Source organism: Protopterus annectens, chromosome 16.part0 (genome assembly GCF_019279795.1).
Source record: "Protopterus annectens isolate FY-2018-M chromosome 16.part0, PAN1.0, whole genome shotgun sequence".
Taxonomy (NCBI): Eukaryota; Metazoa; Chordata; order Ceratodontiformes; family Protopteridae; genus Protopterus; species Protopterus annectens.
The window spans coordinates 673,622,305-673,645,318 of NC_056750.1; the positions used below are offsets into that span (position 1 = coordinate 673,622,305).

Below are 23,014 nucleotides of genomic sequence, written 5' to 3' on the forward strand. Positions count from 1 at the left end.
CTATTCTGAATCTGTAAACTTTATACAGAAGCTATCCTTTTGTGGGTGAGAGTAATTGGCTCTCACTGAGGTCATCAGACGTTTTTGCCATTCCATTTCTCATCGTGCACTAGCTATTTACTCTTTTTGCCCTTGAGCTTTACACAATTTACAGGGGGCTGTGTATCAAAGGCATATAACTGCTGGTAGTTCTCTGTATGGGCTGATGTCGGAACTAGGTGATGGCCATCTTCAGGCCATTTTGTTATCTTAGAAATAGTTCCAGAATAAAACACTTGAGTTTTTGTGGTGCTGTGGATGTTCGTGTTTCACTGTTGCAGTCATTACACTTGGGTTATCCTGCTGGCAGGCTACCCGCAGTCGGCCTGAATTCCAAAGTCCTGGTCTGGCGTCAGTTGCTGTCGCCTCTTCCCTGACAGTGCGCCAGGGGTATATAAGATGCAGCCGATGCCATTTTCTTCCATCTTTCTTGCCGCGCCGTTCCCAAAGCAAAAGTAGTTTGCAAGTGCCGGTCGGCCGACTCCCGAGATTTTCGAATTCGAATCTCAGATCCAAAGTCTTCATTAAAGCTAAGTACCCCGTTGAGGAAACTTTTTTTCTTGCTCCAGACCGATGTCAGAAAAAGTTAACAATTGTATTTTCTTGTGGGAAGCAAATACCTCATAAGGATTTTCACACTTACTGTATTCCTTGCCTAGGCCCTGACCACAACGTTGCTTGTCGGTTTTGTGCTAGATTTAACCAATGCACTATTAAGCGTCGGTACGATTTTGCCTTTCATTACTTTGGCCGCAGATTCAATTATACAATGCCAGCATAACAGCCGATGACCGGAGTCTATAAAAAACACAAGGATAAAGACAAGGACAGGCATCCGAGGTCCAAAACCGATGATGAGGCTTCCTCTAAGTTAGTCGTCGGTTCTCAGTGAGGCGCTTTCGCAGCCCCTGACACCCGCTACCTCAGAGCCACAGACCACTTCCAACTCCCATGTGGAGCCGACTGGGCCACTAGAAACTCAAGATATTGGATCCTCGGAAATTATTCCCTCAGATGGGTCCGGAGCCGCTGAGCAGGCATCTGCTTCTGATGGTGTTTTCAGACTAACACAGTTATATGTAAAGCCATCTTCAGCTTCAAAGCCAAAGACTAAAGCAGCTCTAAAGACAAAGAAACAAGTACAGCATTCTCCAGGACAGACTTCCATGCCTAAAAAACAGATGCTCAAAATGGCCGAAGACCTTGTTACTTTGATCAGGGGTTCCCACCCCCCTCCTGATAAGAGGCCTAGGCAGGAGACTGAATATGAATCTTAAGATCAGGTTTCCATTTCCTCTGATTCCTCCTCTGATCAGGAATAATCTCTTCCTACCTATGAGGATTCTGATGCTGAAGAATCTATTCCTTCAGTTTCTCCTCCTGAGGATTACTCTTTTGGGGAAACCCTGCATACTATGAGGGAGCACTTTCATTGGGAGAGCCAGGATTATTCAGAATCCAAGAAAAGGCTCAGAGATTTTCTTTTACTTCCTCAGCACAGACCTCTTGCTATTCCTCCTGTTCTGAACATTGTAGATGTTTTTTCAGAGTCCGTCCTGTCTCCAGACTATACCCCCTGCACCCGTTACGCCAGACAGGTACTTCTGGGTTCCAGACTCTCATAAATTTCTATATAAAAACCCTGCTGCTGACCCAGAAACTATATCTTAGGGTCCCAAAGGTGTCAAGGCTTCCACTGCAAAAAACCCTGTTCCCTCTGATAGGGATTCTAGAGCACTGGACAGATGGGGGAAAAAAGTTTGCACTTCTGCTACCTTGGCTGTAAGGGCTATAAATTGTCAGTTTCATATACTTAAATGTCAGCAGTACTTAATGCCACTGTTAAAACAGACAATGTTGACAAATACTGAATGTGGTGAAAACAAGGAAATGCAGGATTTATTGCATGCAGCTGAACAGGTGGGAAAACATACTTTGCAATGTGGATGCTCATCGTGTTACACTGCTGCAGTCATCACACTTGGGTTATCCTGCTGTCCGGTGGTCCCGCAGTCGGCCAGAGTTCCAAAGTCTCGGTCCGGCATCGGTTGCTGTCGCTTCTTCCCTGACGTCGGTGCGCTAGGGGTATATAAGATGCATCCGACACCATTTTCTTCTGTCTTTCTTGCCGTGCAGTGCCCGAAGCAGAAGCAGTTCGCAAGTGCCGGTCGGCCGACTCCTGAGATTTTCAAATCGAATTTCGGACTGAAGTCTTCAATAAAGCTAAGTACCCCGTTGGGGAACCTTTTCTTGCCTCAGTCCAATGTCAGAAAAAGTTAACAATTGCGTTTCTTGTGGGAAGCAAATACCTCATAAGCACTTTCATTCTTATTGTATTCCTTGCCTAGGCCCAGACCACGATGTCACAGGTTGTCGGTTTTGTGTTGGGTTTAATAAACGAACTATTAAACGTCGGTTTGATTTCGCCCGACATTATTTTGGTAGGAAATTTAATTATACCATGCCGTCGGAGCAACCAACGACCGGAGTGCATAAAAAACGCAAAGATCAGGACAGGCAGCCGAGACCCAAACCAGACTCTGAGGCCTCTGCTAGGCCAGTCGCCGGTTCTCTGGTTTTCAGTGAGGCGCCTACGCAGCCCCTGACTACCGCTGATTTAAAACCCCAGGTGACATCCGATTCACAAGCGGAGATTGTTAGGCCTCCACAACCTTTAACCTTTGGCCCATCTGACTCCTTGCCTGAAGGAGATTCCGGTGCAGTTGAAACGCCTGAAGTTGCAGAAGGTGTCTTCAGACCGACTACACTCACTATTAAATCCTATGCAAAGCTGAAAACTCCTTTAAAAACAAAGACTGTCCAGCAGTCTCCAGTACAAAGTCCCATGCCTAAGAAACAGATGCTTAAGATGGCTGAAGACTTAATTACCCTAATCAGGGGTTCCCATCCCCCTCTTGATAAAAGGCCAAGACCGGAAGAGGACTATGCTTCCTCTGACCAGGTTTCAATTTCCTCCGACTCTTCTGAGGAACAGGAATATTCCTTTCCCCCTTATGAAGACTCTGATGCTGGAGTCTATCCCTTTTGCATTTCCCCCAGAAGACTACTCTCTTGGGGAAACCTTACATACCATGAGGAAACATTTCCACTGGAAAGGCCAGGATTACTCTGACTCTAAGAAAAGGCTCTGAGAGTTCCATTTACTATCCCAGCACAGACCACTTGCTATTCCACTTGTTAGACATTGTGGATGATGTTTATTCAGAATCTAGTCTTAACCTAGATTCACTACCTCCTGCACCAGCCAAACCAGACAGATACTACAGAGTCCTTGACTCACACAAATTCCTGTAAAAGCCCTGTTGCTGACCCAGAAACCATTTCCCAGGGTCCCAAAGGGGTTAAGGCCTCTATTGCTAAAAATCCTGTGCCCTCTGAAAGGGATTCTAGAGCACTAGACAGATGGGGAAAGAAAGTATATACCTCAGCTACTCTAGCTAGGAGGGCCTTAAATTGTCAATTTCACATGCTGAAATATCAACAATATTTGATGTCTCAATTAAAACAAAAAATGCTCACACATAGAGAACAGCCTGATTACAAGGAAATGCAAGATTTGTTGCATGCAGCTGAACAAGTGGGAAAACGTACTTTGCAATGTGGATTTGATTCATTGGAAGCTTCTTGTAGAGCAGCAGTGACAGGGTCTGTCATATGTAGGCATGCTTGGTTAAAAGAACAAACTTTACCTGATCATGTTAAAGCAAAGTTATTGGATGCACTTCTACAGCAGGATGTTTTGTTTGGGGTAAAAGCAGGAGAAGTTTTAAAGAAAATGGAGGATAAGGCAAAATCTATGCAGATGGTCAAGGATGTTTTATCGGTTCAACCCCCTTGTTTCAGCAGAAATTGGCCATCCAAAAACTGGTCCTTTCCAGCTTCTGCCAGACCACAGAGGGGCAGATACAGACGCCCAAGTGGCAGAGGCCAGTCACAAGGCTCTTACCAGCCTCGACAATGGGGTGCCACAACCCAAAAAGGAGGAGAAGACAGGTCTCAAAGTACCAGAAGACAAACACAATGACTTTCCCCTCAGACTTCCAAACAAAACCCTCTTGGCAGCTCCCTTGGGGGGAAAACTAGCACTTTTTGTAGACAATTGGCACATCATCACAAAAGACAAATGGGTCCTAAATATTGTAACTCAAGGATACAGATTTCATTTTCACACTTTGCCAAGGATAAAAGGAATGCCAAACCTGCCACCAAATCAATGGGCAGAGGCTCAAAAGCAAATTTCAGCTCTCATGGACATGAGAGCCATTCAACAGGTTCCTACACAGGAGCAAGGACAAGGATTTTACTCAAGACTGTTTCTAGTTCCTCGAAAGGACAAAGCCTGGAGACGCATTCTGGACCTCTCAATTCTAAACACATACCTAGAAGTACCCACATTCAAGATGCTAACACTACAGCAACTTCTTCCCATACTGGGCAAGAAGGCTTGGCTAGTAACATTGGACCTCAAGGAGGCATACCTGCATGTCCCTATCAGACAAAATTGCAGAAGATACCTCCGATTTATAGCAGGTTCAACCCATTACCAATTCTCTGCACTGCCCTTTGGCTTATCTACTGCACCCAGGGTCTTCACAAAATGCCTGGCACCAGTAATTTCATACTGCAGACAAAGAGGGATTCAAATATATCCATACCTGGACTGCCTCATCCAAGCAGAAAGCAAGGACGTTCTATTAAAGCATCTGGCGTTTGTCAAAAATCTACTAAGTTGCCTAGGGTACACAGTAAACGAAAAGAAGTCAAAACTAGTGCCCTCACAAGACATAATATTCCTGGTTGCCAGCTTAAATACAACGGCCCAGATGGCTTATCTCACGCCAGACAAGCAAAGACAACTGACTCAATACTTCAAAATGATGGCAACAAAGACCCAACTCCCTGCAAAAAAAAATCTGCAGGCCTTAGGATTCATGGCATCTTGCATACTACTAATACCATTTGCAAAACTGCATATGAGGAAATTACAATGGTATCTGAAAATCCTATGGACTCAACACAGCCACAGCTTGGAAACAATAATTCCACTCATACCATGCCTTCAACAGGAGTTTCTATGGTGGGCTCAGGCATGTCACCTCAACAAGGGTCAGCCTTTTACCTTGCCCATAGCCAGGCAAACTATAACAGATGCATCGGATTATGCCTGGGGAGCGCACATGGCAGGACAGTGTATTCAGGGCAAATGGTCTGCAGACCAAAGGCATCTACATATCAATCAAAAAGAGATGCTAGCTGTACAAAATGCCCTAACAGCTTTCAAGGACCTCCTACATCCAGGACAACTCATAATAAAGACGGACAACACCACAGTGATGTGGTACATAAACAAGCAAGGGGGCACACACTCCTACCCCCTATGCAGACAAGCAATGACCTTGTGGAACACAGCACTGACCTACCAAGTTCAACTACAAGCACAATTCCTGCCAGGAAAGAAAAACACATTGGCAGACGATCTAAGCAGAAACCTCATAGATCCTCACGAGTGGAAACTGGATCCACATGTATTCGCAATGATAACTCAAAAATGGGGGAGCCCAGACATAGATTTGTTTGCTTCCCCCCAAAACTACCAACTACGGAAATTCTGCACAAAGACATATACCACACATTAGCTTGGAAAGTGGGCGCCCTCTCATTCAGTTGGAAAACATTGGCAGTGTATGCCTTTCCTCCACTGCCCCTTCTGGCAAAGGTGCTGCTGAAAGCCAGATTACAGAGGCCACAAATGATGCTCATTGCTCCAGACTGGCCATGCCAACACTGGTATCCAATACTAAGGAACATGGCTCAAGGACCACCATGGATTTTACCTACAATTCCTCACCTGTTCACTCAGCAAAACAATCAGATTCTACACAGCCAGCTCAAGACTTTAAATCTGGCTGCATGGAAAATTGCCTAAACAACCAGTCAACACTTCTCTCTAAAGCTGTGATGGATGTCATTCTGGAGGCCAGGAGGCCCAGCACCAGGAAAGTCTATTCAGACAAATGGAAAAGATTCTGTGTCTGGAACCAGACTAAAGGCCAAAATCCCCTTGTACCAAATATTCCTCAGATTCTTCAATACTTAACTTAGATGTTGCACAAAGGACTTTCCTTCTCATCTATTAAGATCTACGCCTCAGCTATTTCAGCTCAATACAACACGGATCCTCCTATATTTTCACATCCATTACTAAGACAGCTCCTCAGAGGGGCTAAGAATATAAGACCGCTCCAGAGAGCACCAACACCAACTTGGGATCTCAACTTTGTTTTGGAAAAACTTACACTACCGCCCTATGAACCAGCTTTCACAACTGATCTACAGTTCCTATCATGGAAAACTGCCCTGCTGCTAGCAATAACTTCAGCACAAAGAGTCTCAGAACTACAGGCCCTAATGGCAGTGGAGCCTTTCATCATTTTTCATCAAGACAGAGTCTCTTTACGAACTAACCCTTCCTTTATGCCAAAGGTGGTATCCAGTGTGTCCCTAACCCAAACCATTCATTTGCCCACCTTCTATCCAAACCCCCATAACAAAGGGGAAAGGCTCCTACACTCTTTGGACATTCACAGGCAATTGCGTTACTACTTGGATAAAACTAAAGCTTTCAGAAAATCTGACCAGCTCTTTGTATCCTATACTGCAGGATCACAACGAAAAGCCATCTCAAAACAGACTATTTCAAAATGGATAGGAAATTGCATCCGTTTTTGCTACACACACCATGGGAAATCTGTGCCTGGTAACATCAGGCCCCATTCCACCAGGGCTACAGCAACATCAACAGCCTTCCTCAGAGAGGGGTACCAACCAAGGATATTTTGGAGGCTGCAACTTGGAGTTCAGTGCACACCTTCACCAAGCACTATCACTTGCCTCTATACTCTAAAACCAGAGCTGGCTTTGCCACTGCAGTTCTGCAGGGCCTACTAGCCTCACCAAACCCTGTTTAGTTCCACCACCCATCCTTAGCTTTGGGATTCAACCCAAGTGTGATGACTGCAGCAGTGTAACACGATGAACATAGTACAGTTTTGTATCTACCATAAATGTAGATGTTAGAGTGTTCACACTGCTGCAGTCCAGGTTACCCTCCCTCCATCCCCTCTGAACTAGCTGGAGATATCTATACCTTTCTATCCTATACAACCTTTGTGGTGTATTTGCTTGTAACTGAAGGTATTATTTTATTTTTATTTATATATTTTTTATTAGCAATATGTATTGCCTACCTATTGGGGGCACCTGACATTTGGGGCAAGAAACACTGAAGAAAATGGCGTTGGATGCATCTTGTATACCCCTGGCACACTGATGTCAGGGAAGAAGCGGCAGCAACCGACGCCGGACCAAAACTTTGGAACTCTGGCCGACTGCGGGACCGCCTGACGGCGGGATAACCGAAGTGTGATGACTGCAGCAGTGTGAACACTCGAACATCTGCATTTATGGTAGGTATAAAACTGTACTTTTTGATTCTTTGGAGGCCTCTTGTAGGGCCACTGTAACGGGTTCTGTGATTAGGAGGCATGCTTGGTTAAAGGAACAGAATCTGCCTGATGATAAAGCAAAATTATTAGATGCTCCATTACAGCATGATACTTTGGTGTTGAGGCAGAAGAGGTGTTGAAGAAAATGGAGGATAAAGCTAAATCTATGCAGACAGTTAAGGATTTCTTTCAGGTACAGCCACCTAGATTTAGCAGGAACTGGCCTTCAAAAAATTGGTCCTTTCCAGTGTCAGGCCACAAAGAGGCAGATACAGGCACCCTAGAGGCAGATCCCAGCCCCAAGGCTCATACAGGCCTAAACAATGGGGTGTTTCTACATCCAAAAGCAGAGAAGACAAATCTCTACCTTGAAGGAAATGGTCCCAATGACTTTCCTCTACCAGTACCAAGCACTTGTCTGTTGGACGCTCCCTTAGGGAGAAAACTAGCACTTTTTTCACAAAACTGGCACATGATCACCCAGGACAAATGGGTCTTGAATATAGTGGCTCAGGGTTACAGGTTCCACTTTCACACCCTGCCAAAGGCAAAAGGCATGCCAGACCTGCCACACAATCAATGGGCAGAGGCACAAAAGCAAGTTTCATCCCTCATGCACATGAGCGCCATTCAGTGAGTACCACTACAGGAGCAGGGACAAGGATTTTACTTGCATCTTTTCTTGGTACCCAGAAAGGACAAAGCCTGGAGACCAGTACTGGACCTGTCTATTCTAAACACTTTTCTGGACGTTCCAAAGTTCAAAATGTTGACTCTGCAGCAGCTTCTGCCCATGCTGGGCAAGAAGGCTTGGCTTGTAACCTTGAACTTAAGAGCCATACCTGCACGTCCCAATCAGACAATCGTGCAGAAGATACCTCAGATTCATAGTTGGCTCAATGCACTACCAATTCTCTGCACTGCCCTTTGGCTTATCTACTACGCCCAGGGTCTTCACAAAATGCCTGGCACCAGTAATTGCTTATTGCAGACAGAGGAATTCAAATATATCCCTCCTTGGACGACTGCCTTATTCAAGCAGAGAACAAGGACATTCTACTAAAGCATCTGGCGCTTGTAAAAAGATTGCTAATTTGCCTAGGGTACACAGTAAACGAAAAGAAATCAAAACTAGTACCCTCTCAAGAGATAATATTCCTGGGTGCAAGCTTAAATACAACTGCCCAGATGGCCTATCTCACACCAAACAAAGGCAACTGACTTCTTACTTCGAAATGTTGGCAACAAAAACCCAATTATTTCCAGGAAAAATTCTGCAGGCTTTGGGCTTCATGGCATCCTGCATTCTGTTAATTCCATATGCAAGACTGCATATGAGGAAACTTCAATGGTACCTAAAAAGTGTTTGGACTCAGCATTGCCACAGCCTGGAAACAATAATTACTCTCATTCCCTGCCTGCAACAGGAGTTTTGATGGTGGGCAAAGGCCTGTCACCAGAACAAGGGACAGCCATTCACCTTACCCCCAGCCAGGCAGACATTGACAATGGATGCATCAGATTATGCCTGTGGGGCACGCATGGCAGGAAGATGTATTCAAAGCCCGTGGTCCGCCAACCAAATGCATCTACATATCAATCAAAAAGAGATGCTAGCTGTTCAGAATGCCCTGACAGCCCTCAAGGACCTACTTCATCCGGGACAACTACTGATAGACAGACAATACCACGGTCATGTGGTATATCAACAAGCAGGGAGGCACTCATTCTTAACCCCTTTGCAGACTAGCCATGACTTTGTGGGAAACAGCATTGACTTACCAAGTACATCTGCAGGCACAATTTCTGCTAGGAAAAATAAATACTTTGGCAGACGAACTAAGCAGAAACCTCATGGATCCCCACGAGTGGAAATTGAATCCACAAGTCTTCAACATAACAAGGAAATGGGGATGCCCGGACATAGACCTATTTGCCTCTCCTCATAACTGCCAACTAAAGAGATTCTGCACAAGGACTTATCACAGACAAGCATGGAAGGTGGATGCCCTATCTTTCAGCTGGAAAAACTTAACAGTATATGCCTTTCCTCCACTGCCTCTCCTCCCCAAGGTACTCCGAAAGGTCAGACAAGAGAAGCAAAAAATGATACTGATTGCCCCAGACTGGCCCCGCCAGGTATCCAGTCCTAAGGAACTTGTCTCAATACCCAGCCTGGACCTTATCTCAAATACCTCACCTACTGTCCCAGCAAAACAACCAGATCCTGCACAGCCAACTTGAGACCTTAAATCTGGCAGCATGGCGGATAATGTAGTCATACAAAACACACCTTTCACTAAAGCGGTGATGGATGTCATTTTGGAGGCCTGGAGGCCTAGTACTAGAAAATCTTATGCTGGAAAATGGAAGAGATTCTGTGCCTGGAACCAGGGACAAGGAATTGACACAGCAGTACCAAATATTCCTCAGATTTTGCAATACTTAACTGAGATGTTGGACACATCCTTTCCTTTTCATCAATTAAAATTCATGCCTTTGCCATTTTGGCTCATTACAATACAGAGCCACCAATCTTTTCTCATCCCTTGTTAAGGCAATACCTCAGAGGAGCCAAAAACTTAAGGCCTCCAAGGAGATCATGGGACCTCAATTGTTTTGGAAAGACTCACTCTGCATCCTTTTGAGCCAGGTGCTACAGCTGATATAATGTTTTTATCTTGGAAAACACCTCTGCTCCTAGCAATAACCTCTGCAAGACGAGTCTCGGAGCTACAGGCATTCATGGCTGTGGAACCTTTTATCATTTTTTTTTATCCAGACAGGGTTTCTCTGAGGACAAACCCGACATTTATGCCTAAGGTAGTGTCCAGTGTGGCCCTTAACCAAACTATTCATCTGCCTACTTTTTATCCAAACCCACAGAATAAGGGGGAGAGAATTCTGCATTCTTTGGACATACACAGACAGCTACGCTTCTACTTGAACAGAACCAAAGCTTTCAGAAAGAGCAACTACTAGTGGCATATGCTGCAGGATCACAAAGAAAGGCTATCTCAAAGCAGACTATTTCAAAGTGGATAGGCCACTGCATCCGGTTCTGCTATGCACAACATGGCAAGCCAGTGCCTAAGGGCATTAGGCCACATTCTACCAGAGCAGCAGCCACTTCAGTAGCCTTCCTCAGGGGAGTACCAGCCAAAGACATTTTAGAGGCTGCTACCTGGAGTTCAGTGCACACCTTTACAAAGCACCATCATTTACCTGTCTACTCTAAATCCAGGGCAGGCTTTGCCACTGCAGTTCTGCAGGGCCTCATAGCCACCCCTAATGCTATTTAGCTCCAGCCTCCCAACCATAGATTTGGGATTCAACCCAAGTGTAATGACTAAAACAGTGAAACACGAAGAACATAGTACAGTTGTGTACACTTAACATAAATATAGATGTTCGAGTGTATTCGCTGTTGCAGTCCAGGTTACCCACCCACCATCCCCCTTCTCTTTGCTGGAACTTATCTACACTTCTCTAATCTACACAACCTATGTGGTGTATTTGCTTGTAGATGAAGGTATTGTATTTTTTGGTGCATGCATGTGTTATTGGCATATTTTTAGCCTACCCTTTTGGGGGCACCTGACATCTGGGGCAATAAAAACTAAAAATGGTGTCAGCTGCATCCTTTATACCCCTGGCGCACTGACGTTAGGGAAGAGGCGACAGCAACCAACGCCGGACCTAGACTTTGGAATTCAGGCCGACTGAGGGTAGTTTGACAGCAGGATAACAAAAGTGTAATGACTGCAACAGTGAATACACTAACATCTGCATTTATAGCAAGTGTGCCCAACTGTACTTTCCCGTGCCCACAGGTCTGAGTGACAACCATGAGAGGCTTTTGTTGGAATTGATTGCTTGGTCAGCTTAGACTCTGGCATTGTTAAATTACAAAGGGTCTTAGGGCTGAGGTACCAAGGTCAGGGTAGACTGTGTAGTTCTCACAGCAGTCTCTACCCCCTAGGTGCTTCAGCTCTTATCCAGTGTTGGCTTTGAAGCCATGCCAAATAGTGGCAGACTACATTCCTCCTTTGACCACCTTGAGTCTGAAGGGATCTTCTGCAGTAGTCTCATCCGCATTGACATTTGAAACCTTTGAGTGGGTGCACTTCAAGTCAAGAGAGGGTGGTGTCTTGTACCCACTTGGCACAGTCTCACATTTATCTGGATCCTGTTCAGCCTGTTTCCATTCATCCTTTCAGACACTAACGGCTAACTTCTTTAAGCCTCGAGGGCGCTCTCTCTCTCAGAGTTCACATAATGTTCTGAAATTTTTCCACAGCCCTCCTTTGGGGAAGGTCATAGGAAATGAACGTGCAAGAAGAGGCATCTTGACTCCTCCCAGGAGTGTCTCACTGAGGATACTGAATTTGAGGAAGGATTACATTTCTCAAAGGTCCTCCTTGGAAGAAGTATACTTCGGAGATCTCCTAGAATTAATAAAACAAAGAAGGTGCAGCTCCACTGAAGTCCCCCTTCTCTGAAGAGTTGGTGGTTTTTCGGGCTTTTGGGGCTGGCTCATCTACATTTTCCTTTGTCTCGCCCACTATCAGCTTGAACTTAACAGCAGGCTTGGATGAATCCTTTTATGGTTGAGACAATTCCAAGGAAACCAGTAAAAATTCTTGTAGCCTGTAAGAATTGCTCCCATTGGAGCAAGCCCCCACAGTAGATGTCATGGTATTTGCAGCAGCCACCAAAAAGGAGCTGTCTGAGAAGAGCACCTCTGCCTATCACTCCAACAGGAAGTCCAGGGCAAGTGACAGGTTAGTGAAATGGACTTGTGCTTTAGTGATGGTTGCTTTTCATGTGGTGAACTATCTTACCCATATAACTCGTATACAGAGAGACTTGACTAAGGAACTACCAAAATCCTTCTCTGGTAACCTGCCTGCAAGCATACAAAAAACTGTAGTTGCAGCTTGTCTACCTGTGTCTGTCCAGTGTGCCCATGCGTCTGTTTTTCAGTACAGCTTATTGCACTTCAAGAATGGCAGGTACTGGCATTGCTGTTTAGAGGCACGCATGGATGCATTTATGCAGTTTTGCAAAAAACTTAGACGTCCTTCGTCAGTGTTCCCTTTGAAGGTCCAACTTATTTGGAACCAACCTCAAAGATGTTCTTAACAGAAGCAAGCAGGAGGTCAAAAGTTTGTTTGCCCTATGCATTTGCTTTTCTACCCAACAAAGGACTTTCTCCCAGCACCAGAAGAGTGGAAAAATAGTTTTGGAAATTCATGTTTTGTCCACAGCTCCTCTTTGAACAGATCCCCCTGCAGGGCAGAAGTGAAATAACTTTAATGAACTTCACCCCAGAGGCAAATGTGGTCCACAGAATCACGGGTTTCGAGGTCCCTTTACTGAGAAATCCTTTCAGCACTCCTGAACAGTTGCCTTACTGCTGCACTCTGAAAGGAGTTGGGGACACTTATCCCTGCACCCTCTCACCTTGCTAGCCCATTACTCAAGATTTGTGGGTGCTGAAGTTAATTACCGGAGACACTCACTCCATGGGTTTTCTCTCCTACCAACAAAAAAGAAAAGTCCTGATTTTTTTTTTTTTTTACAACCAGAGGGAACTAACAGCAGCAGAAGTATCAAATCTGCTGGGGGAGAGGCATCCAGGAGCCCCCCCCCCCCAGACCAGTGGGGATATAGAGTCTGTTAAAGATTCTGTTTGGTTGTAGAAAAGATTGGGGGCCTTCGGGTTATTTGGACTTGTCACCTTGATCAGTTTGTGAAACAGTTTTGGTTGGTTATGGCTCAGTCCTTTCTATCTCCTAAGGAATGATGATTGGATGTGCTTCATAGATCTTCAAGACACTACCATGTCAAGGTAATGAGGCAGTCTGGAAGAGTTCTCCATTTCTGGCTTAGAGACTGTCGCTTTTTAAGTTCAGATAACTTCCCTTTGGTCTTATTACAGCTCCCAGGTATTCACTAAATGTATGGCAGTGGTGGCAGTTTTTCTGTGGCTGCAGGAGTTCTGAGTTTTCTCCCATTAAGACGACTGGCTCATCGCTGCTCCCAGCAACGGCCTACTTGTTCAGTGCAGGGACTTCTTAGTTATATCCATGTCTGTGGGTTACCATCAGTATAAGCAAAAGCCAGCTGACACCAGTACATATGCTAGAAATCATTGTGTGCCACCAGGACACAGTTTCCTAAATCGCCAAACTCCTGAAATCAAAAGTTTTGTTTCTCTGTCATCAAGCTTCTGAGGCTCTCTCCTTTTCATATCTGTCATCAAAGCTATTCCTATACCTTCTGGGTTCAGTGTCAGCTTCCATCACACTGGTACCTTAAGCAAGATTTTAAGTATTCTGCAGTTTGACATATCAAGCCCTGCATAACCTATTTGGTTGACATCAATATGCAGAAAGCACATTCTGCAGTGGTTGACCTCTCCTGTAATCATACACGGTTGACTTTTTTCTTTCCCAACCGCATTGGCCACTGCGACCACAGATGTCTCCCTTTTGGTGTGTGTGGGGGGGGGGCTACCATATTTTGGCGAATTTTGTGGTAAAGCCACTCATGGAATTTTTGCTAGGGATTCTCCTGTTGAAGTGGACCAGTCTTGTACGAAAGTTGCAGTTAGGTACTTATAATGTTAGATCTTAATCCATTCTATCCACTTAAACCAACCACACCTTCCTCCTTCCCTCTTTTGTAGTTCTCTGGAGAGACCTGCAAGATGGAAAACGGATGCAATATTTCCGTAAGTGCTGTCTTGCACTTGTGAGGTGAGGTGCATTAGAGTAGAGGGAGATGAGGTTTATTAGTGGAGTGAGGGATAAATTTGAGCCTGAGTGGGTTTAAAGTTGCTGAGCAGCTTTGCCTTTGTTTGCCATTTCTGTGGCTTAAGTGGACAGAAAATTTGAAGTTATGTTAAGTACATAACACGTGTTTCCCTCTATATATTTCCATGCATTAACCTGTTTCAGCAGTTTTGGTATTGACCGCAGTCGTCATGCGTATGGTTCAGTTATCCAGCCCAGCCTATGTTTTTGTCTTGATGGGAATTTTGTCTACAGCGTCATTATGCACATAGTTTGTTAAAGTATATGTAGTTGCACTAAATTTACTGTTTGCAGAATTGGAAGTTTTGTTAACAGGACCCACAGGGAGTGTACCTTTTATGTGTTAATTACTTGTATGCATGTTGATTAGTAGTTTTATCTGTTTGTGGTATTCTTTACAGGTGGTGGTGTCATGGCTGCAGATGAAGGCTTGTCTGAGAAGTCGGAAGCTGAAGTCAGTCAAGTGTTTTGTGGAGAAGCCAATGGTTCTTGCATAAGTGATGTCAAGAGCTATCTGAACTCTGTTAAAAACACTCAGGATAATTTAAGGTTAACACAGCAAGACTTTCTAAACAGAATAGCAGAAAATGGAATTTCAGAAAAGGAGAGTGATGGTGCAAGGGAAAACCACATCCATACAAATGATCTTACGCAGACTTCTGTGATGGGAAGCAATGGTTACATTTTAACTAATCAATTTGCACAGGAACAGGCCACAAGGACTAGCAGTGTGCCAGTACCAGCTGGAGCTTCTTTCATTGGCCATGCTGCTAAAACTCTGTGCTCTACAGGTCTCAAAATCAAACCCCCAGGAATACTAAAGACTGATGCATCCCATGGGCATTCCACGATGCCAACCCAATCTGAGGAAGACATGAACATTGCTGAAGACACTAAAACAGCTGCACAGCAGGTCTTAAATGCTGATGTTAAAGTTCATAGAGCAAGAAAGACCATGTCTAGAACTGGTATAGCACAGGTAACTTAATACATTTGTTCAAAATGTCATTTCACTGAAGTAATTTTAAACTAAGGTAGTTATTTGTACTTAGAATATGTGAATGTTTTAGAAGTTCACATGTAATTATGCTGTCACAAGACTGCTTAGGCTGTTGATTTAGAAGCTCTGACATGGATACTAATGAACATAAACCATGTTGCAGAGTGGAGTGAGTAGTGTAACATGTCATTCATTAGTTGACCGATGTAGTAGCCTGATATGTAATGGACCCACTCTATCCACAGTCTGGGAGTTGCAACTCAAAAAGAGGAATACTGTAGTACAAAATGGTCAAAAGGTTGTAGAACAAACATTGGTGGCTGAGCACACACTTATGAAGGTGCAGGTAAAGTATAGCAAGGCTCGTCATTAACTCAAAATATAAAGATAGGATGTATGTATTATGTTCACAATCACAACAGTTGTTGTCTGTCTTGCGGCTTTTAGGGGTCGCCACAGCGGAACTCAGGTCCGCTAATGATTGGCAGGTTTTTTTGATGGTGTCGAGTTGCCAGCCTGACACCCAACCTTCAACGAAGGCGCGCCCATTCAACGCATGTCTTTCGAACGCCCACTCGACCGCAAGGAGGACATGAAGACTCCACACAGAAGGCACTCCCAACCCAAGCCGAGAATCTAACAGGAGACCTCTTGCTGTGAGGCAACAACGCTACCACTGCACCACCGCGCGCTACCAGTACTTGTAAGAATTATTACTGTATATAAAGTTAGATGAGATAAAGAATTGAGTTTGAGGGAAGGACTATGTAACAAGTAGCTACAGAGAGGGGGGATTGGTGCTCTTTAATGCTCAAGCAAAGGGAAAGTTATCAGGGTGGCTAGTTAAGGAGCTGGGTGGTGAGGGACAGAGAGGAATGTTAAGTTAGTTGTATAGTTAATGTAGTTGAACAGATTGAAGGTTCTGAATGAAGGACTGGATAGGAGGGTTTATGCTGTGGTGGGATTACTTGAGCTTTTGCAAACAGCCCTTTTTATAGGAAGGCGAGTAGTTTTAAATCTGAATGTGGAGTAGTATTGGGTGATTTTCAACTGGGAGGGAGTGCGATAAGTTTGGGTGTGAAGATGAAAAAGGCATACTGTGTAAAATTTGGAGAGATTTTGGACGTGGCTAGTACTTTGGCATTGCTGCTTTGTGAATGATGTTGCTGAAGACTTTGTCAATCGATTAGTGTCAAACTGGGAGTGGATTGGTGGGTGTGGAATCATTGAAGTGTCTGAACCAGGTATGCCTGGGAGCCGTACAGATGCCCTTACATTGCCTTTCCAGTCTGTCTTCCATTCTTTTCTAACCTCCTTTGATTCTATCTTGAAATACTTTGTGCCCTATTTTATATTCAACAGTAGCTTCTGTTCTAGACTTGACTAAAAACTCTGCCAGAACTGGTTTCACTTGGCGCTACCTTCTCCTTTTTCGATCTACATGTACTCCCCAGCATCCTTACCTGATGGGGAAGATTAGTCTCTAACCTGCAGTTTAATCTTCTGCTTGGCCTCATCAAGCTTGAATTATTTTTCTGTGCAGCTGTTTGCTGGCAGCACCTTGGTTCATCTGCTATATTTTTTTTTTTTTAGTGAATTCCATTCCCCTCAGAATAGAGGGAGCATTGGTGCGGATTTTGGTTCCTTTCAGGAGTAGGCAATTATCATTATTTAGCGGTCAATAATTAGAAGGCATGCTGCCGTGGATGAGACATGGAAGCCGGTTGAGTGTGAGTTTATGAAGTAAGATATTACTAGTAGTGTAGTTGTGTTTGGTAGGATGTTAAATGTTGAGGTAGTATTCAGAGAGCAAGCAGTTGAGGTTTTGTTTATTGTGGCCAAAGAAGTTTGTATTCAGGTCTCCAAGGATTAGTCTGTTTGAACTTGATTGGGTGTTTTGTGCGAGTTTGAGGTTTTGGAAGTCTGTAAAGGAGATTGAGGAAAGTAGGCTACACTTAAGCTCCGTTATGCTTTTTTGGGGAATTAGTGTAAGAGTGGTTGCAGAATTCAGGAATGAAGCTTTAGCCTAGATTTGCCGAGAACCAGATTTGGGCTTAGTCAAATTTTGTGTTGATACTGCCATAGTGGAGGGACGCAGGGGTCAAAATCTTTGGTTGAGCCAGCAGTGATTTTGTGGTGAGGGAGGCAGTTGTGGTCTAGTTTTGATATACAGTCTCTGCAAAGGAGTTAATAGGATGGTGAATGTTTGCAGGTGTTAGTGAGTTGCTTGGATGTTTATCGTGTTTCACTATTGCAGTCCTAATCAATGGGTTATCCGGCTCCCAGTAGCCCTCAATTGGCTATTATACCAAAGGTAAGTCAAAATGACATCGGCTGTCTGTTGTAAAGGACGTTAGGGCGTCCGATACAAAAAGAGGCAGCCAATGTCACTTCCTCAGTCTTCGTTGCAACGGAGCCTGAAGCAGAAGCATATATTGCACGAGTGCCAGTTGGCAGTTTACCTTTTTTTTTTCAGACTACAAAATTGAAGTCAACTACAACCAAGTACCCTGTTGGGGATTCTCTTTTTTTTTTTTGCCTTAACGAATGTCAGAAAAGGTTAATTGTCTTACCTGTGTAAAGCAGATTCCCCATAGAGATTTTCTTTCCTATTGTATTTGTTTAGGCCTTGACCACGACATTCCCAATTGTGATCTCTGTGCTTCCTTTAATCCACGTACTATTCATTGTTGGGCTAAGCTTTTAGCTAAACATTTTGGAGTTTGGCTTAAGTTTGTCGGTTTGGCGTGTGCTGGTCTTCAGGCTTTGGATATCCCCAAGGAATGTAAGGATAAGGACCGCAACAGGCTTCCAAAGGTTAGGTCCTCGGATAAGTTGGTCGTCAGTCATGTGGTAGCCAGTGAGGCACCTTTGCAGCCCGCAGATTTTCAACCGCAGGCCTAGGTTGAGACCATTTCAGAGGCCCCCAGGCCTTTGGCTTCCATTTTGCATTTTGACCTTCTGCCTGCTGCCTCTTCAGCTGAATCTGGAGCCGCTAAGCTGACTTTGGTGTCAGAGGCCTCTGTTCTTATTTCAAACAGCAAGCTCATACCAATGAGTTCGGCGGTTGCCAGGCCTCCCGAGTCCTTCAGATTTGCAGGTAAGTCTTCCAGTCGTAAGCCTGTGAAGAAACGGGCTCCAGTTTCCTCTTTCCCCTCATTTTCAAATGGTTAAAATGGCTGATGACCTTTTGTCTGTTATTACGGGTTCAGAGCCGCCTCCTTCAAAAAGAGGTAGGGATGTCTCTCCTGAGGCTTTGTCTTATTCAGGTTCTGCTACTTCTAGCATGTCTGTTGATGAAGAGGAAGTTTCTCGAGCTTTCTCTCTTTTTGGGGAAAAGGATTAGGGAGTTTTTGGATTTGCCTTAGCATAAGCCTTTGGCTATTCCACTTGTGTTGGAAGTGGTTGATGATGTTATTCTGGAAAATTCCTTGACTCCAGATTCGGTTCCACCGGCTCCTAGGAAACCTGACTGGTATTAGAGTCGCTGGTTCTCATTTGTTTCTTTTCAAGAATCCATTGGCTGATCCAGAGGATGTTCTAAGTGTTTCACTGTTGCAGTCATTACATTTGTGTAATCTGCTGGCAGGTTGCCTTCAGTTGGCCTGAATTCCAAAGTCTTAGGTCCTGCGTCGGTTGCTGTCTCCTCTTCCATAAAGTCAGGTCGTCAGGGGTATAAAACAAGCAGCCGATGCCTTTTTCTTTAGTCTTTCTTGCCAGGCGGTGCCCGAAGCAGATGCAGTTTGCAAGTGCCGGTCAGCTGACTCCTGAAATTTTCGAGTTCAAGTTTCAGAACAGAAGTCTTCACTAAAGCTAAGTACCCCATTGGGGAAACTTTTTTTCTTGCTCCATACCAATGTCAGAAAGTTAATAATTGGCTGTCGGTTTTGTGTTAGATTTAACCAACGCACTGTTAAGCGTCTGTATATTTTTGCCTCAAAATATTTTGGAAACAGATTTAACTGCACTGAAATGTCGTCGGATAGCAATCCGACTGCCGGAGTACACAAAAAAACGCAAAGAAAAGGGCAGAGACAGACCGTTGAGGTCCAAAACCGATGAAGCTTCTCCTAAGCCAGTTGCCGGTTTGCCTCAGTGATGCGCTTTCGCAGCCCCTGATACCCACTACTTTCAAGTCGCAGGCCCCTATCTAGACCCATGTGGAGTCCAGCCCGCTGCAAGATACTCGAGGTATTGTACCCATGAGTGTCTGTCCCATGGATGGGTCCAGAGCCTCTGAGCAGGCACCGGCTTCTGAGGGTGTATTCGGGCCTCAACATTTTTATATAAAACCGATGACAGCTGCAAAACCAAAGACAAAAGCAAATTCTAAAGCTAAAAAAAGATGCATGAGCCACGTGCACAGGCCGCTATGCTTATAAACAGATGATCAAAATGGCTGAAGACCTTATTACTTTGATCAGGGGTTCCCAACCCCCTCCTGATAAGAGGCCTAGGCAAGACACTGATTATGAATCTTCAGATCAGGTTTCTGTTTCTTCTGATTCCTCTTCTGATCAGGAATTATCTGTACCTCCCTATGAGGATTCTGATGCAGACTAATCTATCCCATCTGCATCACCTCCTGAGGATTATTCATTTGGAGAACCCTTGCATACTTTGAGGGAGCATTTTCACTGGGAGAGTCAAGATTTCTGAGTCAAAAAAAGAGGCTCAGGGATTTACTACTACTCCCTCAGCACAGGCCTTTAGCCATACAACCTGTTTTAGACATTGTAGATGATGTGTTTTCGGAGTCACACTTGACCCCTGACTCCTTGCCTCCGGCTCCCAGCAAGCCTGACAGATATTACAGGGTCCCTGACTCACATAAATTCTTTAGAAACCCTGCTGCTGATCCTGAAACTATTTCACAGGGTCCAAATGGAGTGAAGGCCTCAACAGCAAAAAACCCTACCCCCCTCTAATAGATATTCAAGAGCACTGGATAGATTGGGAAAAAAGGTTTATACATCTGCTACCTTGGCAATAAGGGCTTTAAACTGTCCATTCCATATGCTCAAGTATCAACAACATGTTATGGGATTGTTAAAACAGAAAATGATTTCTGAATGTGCAGAAAATAAAGAAATGCAGGAATTATTGCATGCAGCTGAACAGGTTGGAAAATATACTTTGCAGTGTGGTTTTGATTCCTTAGAGGCCTCCTGCAAGGCCGCAGTTACTGGATCTGTGATTAGGAGGCATGCCTGGCTAAAGGAACATAATTTGCCTGATCATGTTAAAGGTAAATTGCTACATGCACCTTTACAGCCTTATATTCTGTTTGGAATTAAGGCAGAAGAGGTTTTTATAGAAAATGGAAGACAAAGCTAAGTCTATGCAAACTGTAAAAGACTTTTTACAAGTGCAGCCACCAAGATTCAGTAGACACTGGCCTACAAAAAATTGGTCCTTTCCTGTGTCAGACAGAGCTCAAAGGGGCAAATCCAGACACCCTAAGGGTTCCAGATACCAGGCGTAAGATTCATACCGGTCAAAGTAATGGGGCACTTCTACCTCCAAATCTGGAGGAGATAAAGAGCAACCCTACAGGAAACCTGCCCAATGACTTCCCTCTGCCTTCACCAAGCACTTACTTTTTGGCAGCACTCTTAGGGGGAAAATTAGCACTTTTTGCTCAAAGTTGGCAGTTAATAACACAGGACAAGTGGGTGCTAAAAGTGTCACAGGGATACAGATTCCATTTCCATACTTTGCAGATGGCAAACGGTTGGCCTGTTCTGCCAAAAAAATCCATACATCCCAAGGGTTCCAGATACCAGGCGCTAGATTCATACAGGTCAAAGCAATGGGGCAGAGGCACAGAAACAGGTTACGTCCCTCCTGGATATGGGGGCTATTCAGCCAATACCAGAACAGGAAAAAGGACAAGTTTTTACTCAACTGTTCTTGGTACCCAAAAAGGACAAGACCTGGCGGCCAATACTGGATTTATCAATTTTGAACACATTCCTGGACGTTCCAAAATTCAAAATGCTGACTTTGCAGCAGCTTCTGCCCATATTGGGCAAGAATGCTTGGCTGGTGACATTAGACCTAAAAGAAGCATACCTGCATGTCCCAATAAGGGAATCGTGCAGAAGATGTCTTGGTTTCAAGGCTGGCTTAATGCATTACCAATTCTCTGCACTGCCCTTTGGCTTATCTACTGCACCCAGGGTCTTTACAAAGTGCCTGGCACCAGTAATTGCTTTTTGCAGATAAAGAAGTATACAGATATATCCTTACTTGGACAACTGTCTCATTCAAGCAGAGAACAAGGACATTCTTCAACACCTGGCGTTTGTGAAAAGGCTTCTAACATGCCTAGGGTACACAGTAAATGAAAAGAAATCACAACTGGTAACCTCTCAAAAGATAACATTTTTTGTGCAAGCTTGAATACAACTGCCCAGATGGCTTTCCTCACTCCAGTCACAAAGGCAACTGACTGCTTTCTTCAAACTGATGGCAACAAAAACCCTGGTGTTCTTCATGTTTCACTGTTGCAGTCATCACATTTAGGTAGATTCCCAAAGCTAAGGATGAGAGGAGGAATTTAGATAGCATTAGGACTAGCTATAAGGCCCTGCAAGACTGCAGTGGCGAATTTAGATAGCATTAGGACTAGCTATAAGGCCCTGCAAGACTGCAGTGGCAAAGCCAGCTCTGGATTTAGAGAAAACTGGCAAATGGTAATGCTTGATGAAAGTATGTACAGAACTCCAGGTAGCTTCTCGGATGTCTCTGGCAGGGACACCTCTGAGGCTGTAGAGGTAGATGCAGCCCTGGTTGAATGGGGTCTAATCCCCTGTGGGATAGGTTTTCCATGATGCTTATAGCAGAAATGACTGCAATGGTCCATCCATTTAGAAATTGTTTGCTTTGAAATAGCCTTTTCCTCTGCCCCTGCAGCAAATGCCACCAGCAGTTCAGATTTCCTTTGAGGTTTAGTCCTGTCCAAGTAAAATCTAAGTTGTCTGTGCACATCTAAGGAGTGCAGTATCTGTTCCCCTTTGTTCTGTGGATTAGAAAAGAAGGTTGGCAAGTGAATGGACTGATTAAGAGCCACACTGGACACCACCTTGGGCATGAGGGGATTGGTCCTGAGGAACACCTTGTCCACATGAAAGATGATGAAAGGCTCCATTGCAATGAGGACCTGTAATTCAGACACCCTTCTTGCTGAAGTGATGGCTCGAAGGAAGACTGTTTTGCAAGAAAGGAATTTCACCTCAGGATTTGCAGCTGGCTCAAAGGGAGGTAGAGTGAGCTTTTCCAATACAAAGTTAAGGTCCCAAGCTGGAGTAGGGCCTCTGCTGGGTGGTCTTAAGTTTTTGGCTCCTCAGAGGAATTGCTTCAGCAGTGGGTGAGAAAAGAGGGGTGGTTCTGTGTTGTAATGAGCTGAAATGGCTGAGGCGTGAATTTTGATGGAGGAAAAGGAAAGGCCCTTATGAAGCATCTCTGTTAACTTTTGAAGAATCTGAGGTAAATTCAGCGCTGCTGTGGCATCCCTTGAGTTTGGTTTCAGGCACAGAATCTTTTCCATTTTTCAGCATAAGATTTTCCAGTACTAGGCCTCCTTGCCTCCAAAATGATATCCAACACTTGCTTACTGAGGGATG

The 23,014-nt window shown here is 44.5% G+C and overlaps 1 protein-coding gene across 1 annotated transcript in view; it reads left to right on the forward strand.

Moving 5' to 3' along the window:
- The window catches only part of EHMT1 (euchromatic histone lysine methyltransferase 1), a 1,716,251-nt gene that overhangs the window by 33,352 nt on the left and 1,659,885 nt on the right, over positions 1-23,014 (forward strand). The window contains exon 2 of the mRNA XM_044058169.1: positions 14,788-15,365. Within this exon, the coding sequence (XP_043914104.1) occupies positions 14,799-15,365 (567 nt within the window). The 5' untranslated portion in view covers positions 14,788-14,798. The remainder of the gene's footprint in view (positions 1-14,787; positions 15,366-23,014) is intronic.